Source organism: Cynocephalus volans, chromosome 10 (genome assembly GCF_027409185.1).
Source record: "Cynocephalus volans isolate mCynVol1 chromosome 10, mCynVol1.pri, whole genome shotgun sequence".
In the NCBI taxonomy this organism is placed as follows: domain Eukaryota; kingdom Metazoa; phylum Chordata; class Mammalia; order Dermoptera; family Cynocephalidae; genus Cynocephalus; species Cynocephalus volans.
Window position 1 is genome coordinate 30,047,959 of NC_084469.1, and position 12,111 is coordinate 30,060,069.

General features: G+C 38.1%; 1 protein-coding gene across 1 annotated transcript; it reads left to right on the plus strand.

Moving 5' to 3' along the window:
- The first annotated feature begins 2,620 nt into the window (after positions 1 to 2,620).
- On the plus strand, positions 2,621 to 3,550 carry LOC134386859 (olfactory receptor 1A1-like). The gene has a single exon (XM_063108984.1). The coding sequence runs from the start codon at positions 2,621 to 2,623 to the stop codon at positions 3,548 to 3,550; it is 930 nt and encodes a 309-aa protein (XP_062965054.1).
- The last annotated feature ends 8,561 nt before the right edge of the window (positions 3,551 to 12,111 follow it).

A 12,111-nucleotide genomic window follows, 5' to 3' on the forward strand; every position in this document is an offset into this window, starting at 1 on the left:
CATAGCTCTTTATTCATCCACATGAATTTTTGAATTGCATTAGGAAGTTCCTTGTTTAAAAGAAACCTATGATATTTTGATAAGGATCACAATGAATTTATAAATTAATAAGAGAATTGACATTTTTACCATACTGAGTCTCCATCAATGTTGCTTAAATCCTTATTTTTGGAAACATTCTTGGTCATCATTCAGTAAAGTGTTCCAATTTTTTAATCCAGTCTTGAACCTCTTGTTTGAATTACTTTGAGATTTCTTAAGATATGGGTAGTCTTTTTAAAAATTATAGTTTCTTATTTATTCTTACTAATGTATAAGAACAGTATTGGTAATTTAATTGTCACTTATATCCAACCAAATTGCTGAAGACTCTTACCCTACCTAGAGATACCCTGGGAAATTTGGGTTTTTTTGTTTGTTTTTTCATTTTGTCATAGCTAGGTATTCCCATTTTTTCTTATACATTTCTCTATGTATATTTTTAATGTCACATTTGTAACATGCGAAGAATTTCCGTGTTTTAATAAGAATGAGACTTTACAAAATCAGCTTAGCCTGTCATATTGCCAAGAATCCTCCTTTGAAATTGTACACCTCTATACCAAATGAGGGAACCATAGTCTCTACGACTTGCACGTTTATGCAACACACTGAACCCTGAGATATTGCAATTCTATGTGAAGATGAGAAAGGCATTCCAAGAAAGAAAACAAAATTCCTTTAATGACGAGATGAAAAAGTATATAATATTTGGGAAAAAGATAATTATAGTGACATTCCCTGTGTCTAGCATATAATTCCCATCTATAATGTATAATTCCCGTTGTAGACAATGATAATCGGTGACTGAATTAAATGTAGATTCAACTAATAATTGAGTAGATTTCTCTTCAGAAAAATTAGACAATAACTTAGGATATCCTGGACCACAGTAACAAATAGATCTCAAAGTGTACTTGTTTAGACAAAACAAAAGTTTATCAATCTCCTACATATCAGTCCCAGTGAGGGTGCAGCTCCTGCATTTGGAGAAATAGGGACAAGACTCATTGCACTGTGTGACTTCACTGTCCCATTCAGCTTCCTTCTCATTCACATCAAGCTGGCAAAAGGAAAAAGATTATGTGAGGGAAGCCTAGACCTGGAACACATGACTGGATAGAGTAAAATTCAGTCACGAACCATATCTCATTGCAGGTAGTCTAAGTGAATGTCCAGAAAGAAGAGAATTACATGGATCTGCATTACCTGTTAGTAGTTTCTACCCCAGTTAGTAGGCCTGAGGGTGCAAGATTGATCGAAATGGAGAAAACCTGTAGCCAGGGTTCAAGGGAGCATTACAGTATTTCAAGTAGAAAATAATAATAGACTAAGCCATAGTACTGAAAGAATAAGTAGAAATATTCATTTATCTAAGAATTATTTTAATGAAAATCAGCAAGAGTAGATGTAGAAGGAAGAAATCAACTGGATACCTGTGAACATACCACGTGTGAGGAACTTGTAATTTATAAAATGAACTTGGAGTCAATTCAAATAATATTGAATGCAAACATATTGGTTCAAACAACAAACAATATTCCTCAATATTGTCTCTGGAGGAAATAAGATTAGAAAAGAAATGGTTTTCCACCTCCAAAAACTTTGCAATCTACTTGGTTGGATGTGTAGAATATGGGGATTCGTCAACCATGGTGGCAAGATGTCTGGACATAGAATTATGAGGAAAAGAGATTAAGCCTATAGACATAGAACTGAGAGTGTACTAAGCAAGAGTTCGAGCCACTAAGGAGTTAGCTGACACCAAAGAAGTAATGAATAAAAGTGAGAGATGATAGGGAAAAAACAATTCTTATTACATATATTTAACAGTTTAAAAGAAAATCTATAAAGGAGATGGTGAAAGTCTACATCAAAAATGGGTCACCTGGGGTGAAAATCCACTGAACATGTTTTCTGGGTTCTAACCCTGGTGTTCATCATGGTTCATAAGCTTCTCATGACGATGTAGACCCCTGTTGCTTCCTGGGCTCTGGGCTCACTCAGGGTTTGATTAATTTCTAATTCCCCAGAGAGCTATTGTATTGGTACATGCTTTTCTCTGGAGTGTTTTTTCAAATACTACAAAATGGGTTCCATTTCTTATCATCTGTTATTCAATTATTGTGTGACTCTGGCGTCCCCATGAAGTTGTAAGGTCCTTGAGAGCAGAGACTGTCTTTCATTAAATAAACAGATGAACAATCTGTATTTTCATGTATTTATGATTTTTCCAGGGAGCCTAAGAAAGTATCAAGGACACAGAATATAAATTTTAATTATGTGTCCACTGATTAAACCCTAGGTGTCTGAGTGGTGGTGCTGGGGTTGGAGAGGATGGGCACCTCTGATTCACAGATCGCTCACTTCTCAGATATTAGTGTCCAGGGCTGACTGTCATCTCGTTTCACTGACAACCAGGGGATTTTTCCTACCACATATTGGCTATGTCTGGACTTTGTAAATCCAGATATAGACACAGCTGATCACTTCAGTCAAAACGGATGGATAAGGATGATAATTGCACATAGGAACTGCACTAATAATTCTGAATTTCTCTCACCTTCATGCTGAAGAAGCCATGAGGGAAGGAAACCAGTCCTCTACCCTGGAATTCATCCTCCTGGGAATAACTGGTCAGCAGGAACAAGAATATTTCTTCTTCATCCTCTTCCTGGTCATTTACCCCGTCACATTGACTGGAAACCTGCTCATCATCTGGGCCATTCACTCTGACGTTCGCCTTCACAACCCCATGTATTTTTTCCTCGCCAACCTCTCCTTGGTGGACGTCTTCTTCTCATCTGTAACCGTCCCTAAGATGCTGGCTAACCATCTCTCGGGTAGCAAGTCCATCTCCTTTGGGGGTTGCCTAACACAGATGTATTTCATGCTTGCTCTGGGTAATGTAGACAGCTATATCTTGGCTGTGATGTCATATGATCGTGCTGTGGCCATCAGCCACCCACTTCACTACACAATAATAGTGAGTCCAAAGTCCTGCGTTCTGCTAGTTGTTGGGTCTTGGGTGATTGGAAATGCCAATGCCCTCGTGCACACTCTGCTTACAGCGAGTCTGTCCTTTTGTGACAAGCAGGGAGTGACCAACTTCTACTGTGACCTTGCTTCTTTGCTCAAGCTGTCCTGTTCTGACATCCACTTTAATGTGAAGATGATGTACCTCGGGGTGAGTGTTTTCTGCATGCCATTGCTATTCATCATTATCTCCTATGTTCGGGTCTTTTCCACGGTCTTACGGGTTCCCTCCACTAAGGGTGTGCTCAAAGCCTTCTCCACCTGTGGTTCCCACCTCACAGTTGTCTCTTTGTACTACGGGACAGTCATGGGCATGTACCTCCGCCCTCTCACAGCTTATAGCCTAAAGGATGCAGTGATAACTGTGATGTACATCGCAGTGACCCCGATGTTAAATCCTTTCATCTATAGTCTGAGAAACCGGGACATGAAGGCTGCCCTGCGGAAACTCTTCAGCAAGAGAATCTTCTCATAACCCATCTGAGGACATACACTAGAGACTGTGATGCACACCAGAAAATCCACCGCCAATGTCATCCCATCCAAGAAGCCATCAGTGATCTTTTCAGCTAGAAAGTTTATCTTCTCAGAAGCCTTATAACAGACTGCTGAGATATTTTATTGAGAGTATCAAATTGTACACATTTCTGCTCCTTTTGGCAGAGCACCAGCACAGGACTAATGGGACCGTGCCCCAGCTATGCTACTGACTAGCAGAGTACAGTTCACAAGCTGGGAGGATCACAATAGCTCATGCTTTGAAGTCCATAAATCACTATTCAAATGTCAATTCATTGATTGACTATTAAGTCCTTGGTAATTGGGATTGGTCACTCAAGCCAGTAGATGAGTCCCTTTTTTTCTAAATGGTTCACAGAGACATGCTACAGTTTGGTTGATCTTATTAACATAATATTAAGTTTATATTATGTAAATCTCAAAGATCATTATTGATACAATTACTATAAGGTTGTAAACAACTAAAATGACCAAAAAATACACATTTTTCATGTATGTATATATACAATAGAAGTTCATTAAAAACAAAATTAAGGGAAAGAGGAGCAAATGACTGAAGATGAGAGGATATACAGGAGGAGAGACTCAAGGGAACTGAAGTGGGGATACTATGTAGATTATGCAGGTTACTAATGAATTCTCAATTTTCAGGTTAGGTTCTTAATCAAGGGGTGTTTATATATTACCCTTTATAAATACATAAATAGAGAGATGATGGATGATAGAAGAAGATGATTGTAGATAGAGAGAGGTAATCAATAAAAGCTCTGCATAAAGCAATGATGAGAGTCTGTCTTGAATGAAGGATTGCACAGAGAGTGGTGAGGAAGGAACACGGAGTGACAGGACCAGGAGTTTAATTAGGCATCTCGCAGAGCAATCTACACAAGACAACGTGAAGACATACATGAAGGATCTAGATGAAAGGTAATGTGGAAATAGGAACAACAGAATGTAGTGATTTTATGATTGACGTAAGTAAGGACATGAATATATCTTCAGAAATTTGAGGCAGAGTGCCTGAAGGAAAAGTATGCCTTTAATGAACTGGGTGAAAAAGAAAGTAATTTAAGAAAAGTTAGTGCTGTTTGGGTTGTGTTTTCAAGGGTTCCTGTGGGATATTCTCATAGGGGTATTGAAAGAAGATATGAAACCTTGGAGAAAAGTTAACAGAACGTAGACCAGAGTGCAGTTGATAAGCAAAGCTATGGATATACATGAGATCATCTAACAGACTCTTGCATAATGACTGAATATCCAGAAAGGGGACCTGGATGAAGAATGAGGATTCTCTTGGGGGAAGGAGGACACCTGTGCATCTAGACTAGATGTTCCTGCAGGTCAGCCTATGTGTCTGTCTTCATTTTCCACTATTCAAAGCACAGCACAGTATATTGTCAGTGTATTGTCAAAGTAACCTTGTGTGGACAATTGAAATAGCAGTTTATAAAAAAATAATAACCAACACAAGGAAGAAAGGGATAAGTACTACAAAGGAAATTCAAAATATGCTGTGTAGGTTCAGAGAATGCACACTTTTCATTAAATATCGAATATACAAACGTGTCCATGTATACTTTTATTTTATCACCTATATTATTGTTTCTATTAATTTTCAAAATAACCCTGCAGCACAGATATCACAGCTTTCTTTCACAGATGGGGACACCAAATCTTTGAAAGATGAAGTGATTTATTTCATGTCTTTCAGTTCGAAAGTCGCAAATCTAGGATTTGAGCCCAGTTTTTCTCATACTCTATGCCCTTCTCTTGACTCCACCCCTGGCCCACAGAGAGTGTGTGAAATAATGAAATAATAAGGGATATCTAAGTAATTCAGGATGTGTGCACTAGAGGGAAAAACGGCTAGAACCCTGACCGAGAGAGGACAGTCCAGCCATGGTAATAGCTGAGCTGCAGGGCAGAGGTGGGAAGCATGGGCTCATGTACAAGTCGTCAAGTTTTGAATCAGGCGAGTGAAACGATCCTTTGCTGTTTCATCCTCCACACCTTCATCCAGTCAATCCAAATTGACCCAGTGTCACTGAGAAGTGTGCCGAGGAATCACGACTACAGTTTCCCAGGAAGTCATGGGAAAATTTCAAATGCTGTGTCAGGGGCCATGAGCTTGGGCCCAATTCCAAGCAGAGAAAGTATCCTTCCTCTAAAACTGTATCTTCTCTATTCCTGAAGGAAGGAATAGGGAGAATTCGAGGACAGTTGTTCATACAGAGTATAGAAAAAAAGAAAAACTTACTAACAGCATATAAAGCATGTACGAAATTGATTTCAAAGCCTGATAAACATTGCACAAGTCGAAAACTATGGAAATATCTCAATTTTTAATATTGATGTAAAAATTTTTATACAGAAGTGTACCCACTATCCACCAAAACATTTTTAAAAGCACACACACAGTACATCTTCTCCATCTGGAAATTATTTCAGGAATGCAAGACTGGTTTAAATACTAGGAAAAATAATGTTTTCCATAGAAATGCTGAAGTCATGTAACAAAATTAGAAATTTATTTCTCATTTTAAGATAACCTTTCATTGAGAAATCAATAGCTATTTCTTTAATGTGATAAAATATGTATATCTCTATTAAAAGAGCAACTTCTTCATGAAGAGAAAGGAGGCATTTATAAGAAAGTGAGGAATAAGATAAGGACGCCCATCACTGAGATTACTATTTAACTAACATTGAGGATATACCTAAGGCAATTAGGACAATTCAGTTAGAGAAATAAATATTGAAAACATGCAGGTACAATTATCTCTATTTCCTTTGTTTACAGAGAAAAAAAATTCTAAAGAACCAAAGATCACCAAATGAAAAACATTAAGACAATTCATAAGAGTAAATGATATAGAATCATCACAAAAATAATAATTGTCCAACATGCACAAACAACATCAAATTAGAAGATTGATGGAAGAGAAAAATCCATTTACAACAGCAGTGAATAAAGGTAGAATTCTTAGAATAAATACTTAAAAGAAGTGTTGAAAACCTATATCAGGAACACTTGAAAACCCTAATTACAGCATTGATTCAAGTAAGGATCTAAATGATAGAAAATGGTGTAAAGCCATTAGGTGAATGGCTGATGGAGACCTGGATATTTGTACGATGCCAGACTAAGGGCACACAGATAAGTTCCTGGTCACGAGAAGGAAAATGTGACTTTACAATGAAGGGAATGGGGTGTCATTTCACAAATGCAGTGGTGAATTCCACCATCAATCAACCATGGAGCACGTGATGCAAGATTAAGTCAATTGGTTTAAAAATACTCGCCAGGTGTTAAGAACTTATGTCATGTTCTAAAAAAAGGAGGCAAAAGAAAAAAAAATTAATTAATAGAAGAATGACCAGAACATATAAGATAGGTTTATGAAGGGGACGTTAATTGATTTGTTTGCTTGGATGTGCCTAGGAGCAGACCAAAGAGTCTGGGGCCACTCAGAAAGGGGCAGAAAGTACAGATGAAAGACCTTGGCTGTGATATGTGGGAGAAGGGAAGTCCCCTAAAGAGACCTCACTGTCAAACGAATACCAGGGAGAGCACATGTTCCCTCTCACCTCACCAATCACTCTCCATCAATCAAATCTACACTCCTTATTCTGTGGGATGCTCTCTCAATTAAACATTTTACTTACAAACCTGACACTTTCCACCTGGAAATACTACAAAACTTTCATTTCCAGTATGGAATTTCCAGCATGGAATTTCTTCTGACTGGGAATAGCATATTCGTCAATGTGTTTTTATCATACAGCTATAAAGTTAAGATAGCTCTTACGGCTATTTCATAATGTAGAATTTGGGCTTTATATTTTACGGACACATAAAACCTGGTCCTTTGGTGAAAACAACAAGAATGTAACATGGTATATTTTAAAGAAAAATGTTTAACTCAAGTGCAACCAAATTGCTGCCAATAAACTTCTAGTTACAGGAGTGCAGGATCTCAAGGAACAAGCAAGCTCCACTGTGGTGGGACTCTCTACAGCAGAGCTTCCTAAACTTTAATGTGCATATGAGTCACCACACGCACAGGAGTCAATGCAGACTTGCGTTCCGTAGGTCTGGGGTGGCATCTGAGAATCTGCATTTCTAACAAGCTCCAGGGGATGCGGATGCCACAGGCAGAGAACTCGTATTGATGGAAGAAGAGATTGGGGCAATCTCTTCAGTCAGTCACTGCTATAAAAAACTGAATTGCTATAGACTAACATTCTATGGCAGGAACCATAACAACCAAATGCAATGCAAGTACTGCATTGGGTTCCTATATTGATAAACCAACAGAAAAGGACAGGTTTGGAAATAACCGGAGAAATATGAATATGGACCAGCAAAAAAATTAATAAAGAATTATTATTAATTGAGTTGGTGTGAAAATGCTATTTGAGGCATGTCTAAGAGGATTTTTTTAGAGATATAGACTGAATATTTAGTTGTAATGCCAGAATAATTATGATTTACTTTAAAATAATTCAGCATAAAAATGTGAATTTAAGAAACCTACATAAGGTGCAGATAATATTAACACGGATACTCCAGAAATGATCATCTATTTTGTAATGTAGAAACTTAAGATTCTTCCCCCCAGATTTAAGATGGAGACAAAGAGATTAAAATAATGAGAAAAAAGATAATTACACATAATATAAAACTAACTATGAAATACCTCGGAATAAGCACGAGAGGGAAAGCTTAAGACCTATGTAAAGAAAAATGTAGCATTTTATTGAAGATAATCAAACAAGACATGAAATACCATGTTCCTGGCTGGGAAGAATGGAATGTCATAAAAACTCTGACCCTCCCCAATCAAAATATAAATATAATACATTCCCAATTGAATTACTAATGAATATCAACTTTAAGTCTCTCCTCAGAGACACATTCTTGACTTCATTGAAAGGAACCGCACATGTATATTCTGGATATTAATCCCTTGTCAGATGTATGGTTTGCAAATATTTTCTGCCATTCTGTAGGTTGTCTTTTTTGCTCTGTTGATTGTATCCCTTTCTGTGCAGAAGCTTTTTAGATTGATATAATCCCATTTGATTATTTTTTCTTTTGTTGCCTGTGTTATGGGGTCTTATTCATTAAGTCTTTGCTCAACCCTACATCCTGAAGTTTTTCCCCTATATTTTCCTCTGGGTGTTTTATAGTTTCAGGTCTTTCATTTAAGTCTTTAATCCATTTGGAGTTCATTTTGGTATATGGCGAGAGGTACAGGTCTAGTTTCATTCTCCTATATGTGGATGTCCAGTTTTCCCAGAGAGAACAGAACTGTGGTTACTAGAGTTGGAAAGGGAAAGAGGAAGGAAAGAGAGAGGAAGTTAATATAAAATTAATGAGAAATGGGTTAATGGACACAGAGAATGATTATGTATTGTAACCATGAATAAGCTAACTACCTTGATTTGACCGTCACATATTATACACAACTATTGAGAGTCAACTTTGTACCCCACAGATATGTATGATCAATTATCCTTCAATAAAAAAAGAAGCCATCCACACATCCTAGTCTCTCTCTGTCATATTCTCATATTTGTAAACTTCGTAACACACTCCACATGCTCAGAGTAAGTTGTTTATATGCACTTGCTCACAGTGGATTTTTTTTTTCCTTCACGGAAGATGTAAGTTTCTTGTCCGGCTTGTTCATCACTATACCCTCTTTGCCTCCATACTCAAGGCAGACCAGAAACTCAATATAGACTTGTAACCTGTGGTAATATCAAGGATGGTGTCACAGAAATACAATGCAGGGATATTTAATTCAGCTATGTTGGTCAGGGAGGAATTTGTAGAGGAAGATACATCAGAGTTGAGGCAAAAAAAGTCATGGTAACTTCAGAGCATTTAGAGCAGCTCAGAGTGGCTAGAGTAGAAGAAACGAAGGTGAAGGAACGTCTGTATTGATAGAAGGAAGAGAAAACCATGCATCATTAAAATCATGATTTGAAGAACATGTAAATACAGGTAAATGCATATAATATAATATTAACTGAAAGGTACTTTAAAAGCACATCTGGACAGTACTAAGAAGTGATCAGACGTCCAGAGTCATAAGGGAAAATGGGAACCTGATCTGAAGTGGGGCAGGATGTTCTGTTGTAGGGGACCTGCTGGTCAGTGCACCCTCCACAGGCAAAACAGCCTCTCCCAGGATGCGGGTGAGAGGATTCCTGGTTGAAAGGAAAGATGAACTATGCGGACTTCCACAGAACGTCTAATTCCAGTGCTCATATTTTTAACTAAAGGGATGAGGGAGAGATGTTACAAATAAGGAACTTTGAGAAGTTACAGGTAAGTTGTTCTGAGGAGACAGACTCCATTCCGTGGCGAGGATTCCTGAGAAGCTCAGAGTCTGTGGGCTGAGTCCATACAGACACCATGCCCTGGTGAGAGCTGCAGGGAAGGGTCCATGTTCCACGAGTAGCCGGCAACAGACAGGATCAGAGAGATAAGGAGGGATGTGCACTTCCTTCAACTTCAAGGACAAAGAGTCCTAGATCCCAGGGGCTGCACAGAAACTTCAGGATGACAGAGACCTCTGAGGGCTGTGTGATCATATCAATATCGGTTATAAATTCCCAGAGGACTTTCTGTATATTCTAATCAGCAGTCTCCCAACAAAGAAAAGCCCACAAACACATGTCTTTACAACTGAATTCTACCAAACCTTTATTTATTTTGTTTTCAAAAAAATTTTAATAGAGTCCAGTTGCAACTCACTTTCTGAAGTCAGGAGTCAACAACTGGCAGTCTAGCAGGTGACCATGGAGGAAAATTAACAGAATATCCTTTCAATCAGAAACCCTGCAAAGTAGGATTCTTTAATTTTGATACACTGCCAGTAAACTTTCCCCCATCGTCTCCATATGTGTTTATATTTTTCAGAATAGTTATCCCCAGGTATTTTTATATTTTTATATTTTTTATATTTTTTATTTTTTATATTTTATTTTGTCGATATACATTGTGGCTGATTATTGTTGCCCATCACCAAAACCTCCCTCCCTCCTCCCTCCCCCCTCCCCACACCGATGTCCCCTCTGTTTGCTTGTTGTGTCAACTTCAAGTAATTGTGGTTGTTATATCTTCTCCCCCCCCCCGGTTCTTTTTGTGTGTGTGTGTGTGAATTTATATATTAATTTTTAGCTCCCGCCAATAAGTGAGAACATGTGGTATCTCTCTCTTTTTTTTTTTTTAAATTTTATTTTGTCGATATACATTTTGGCTGATTATTGCTCCTCATCACCAAAACCTCCCTCCCGTCTCCCTCCCCCCCTCCCCCCAACAATGTCCTTTCTGTTTGCTTTTTGTATCAACTTCGAGTAATTGTGGTTGTTATATCTTCTCCCCCCCCCCGGTTTTGTGTGTGTGTGTGTGTGTGTGTGTGTGAATTTATATATTAACTTTTAGCTCACACCAATAAGTGAGAACATGTGGTATTTCTCTTTCTGTGCCTGACTTGTTTCACTTAATATAATTCTCTCGAGGTCCATCCATGTTGTTGCAAATGGCAGTATTTCATTCGTTTTTATAGCTGAGTAGTATTCCATTGTGTAGATGTACCACATTTTCCGTATCCACTCATCTGATGATGGGCATTTGGGCTGGTTCCAACTCTTGGCTATTGTAAAGAGTGCTGCGATGAACATTGGGGAACAGGTATACCTTCGACTTGATGATTTCCATTCCTCTGGGTATATGCCCAAAAGTGGGATAGCTGGGTCGTATGGTAGATCTATCTGCAATTGTTTGAGGAACCTCCATACCATTTTCCATAGAGGCTGCACCATTTTGCAGTCCCACCAACAATGTATGAGAGTTCCTTTTTCTCCGCAACCTCGCCAGCATTTATCGTTCAGAGTCTTTTGGATTTTAGCCATCCTAACTGGGGTGAGATGGTATCTCAGTGTGGTTTTGATTTGCATTTCCCGGATGCTGAGTGATGTTGAGCATTTTTTCATATGTCTGTTGGTCATTTGTATATCTTCCTTAGAGAAATGCCTACTTAGCTCTTTTGCCCATTTTTTAATTGGGTTGCTTGTTTTCTTCTTGTAAAGTTGTTTGAGTTCCTTATATATTCTGGATATTAATCCTTTGTCAGATGTATATTTTGCAAATATTTTCTCCCACTCTGTTGGTTGTCTTTTAACTCTGTTAATTGTTTCTTTTGCTGTGCAGAAGCTTTTTAGTTTGATATAATCCCATTTGTTTATTTTTCCTTTGGTTGCCCATGCTTTTGGGGTCGTATTCATGAAGTCTGTGTCCAGTCCTATTTCCTGAAGTGTTTCTCCTATGTTTTCTTTAAGAAGTTTTATTGTTTCAGGGTGTATATTTAAATCCTTAATCCATTTTGAGTTGATTTTAGTATATGCTGAGAGGGATGGATCTAGTTTCATTCTCCTGCATATGGATATCCAGTTATCCCAGCACCATTTGCTGAAGAGGCAGTCCCTTCCCCAGTGAATAGG

Bases quoted from the DNA above. Each gene is read 5' to 3' on its own strand.
- LOC134386859 (XM_063108984.1), top strand. From the start codon at position 2,621: ATGAGGGAAGGAAACCAGTCCTCTACCCTGGAATTCATCCTCCTGGGA.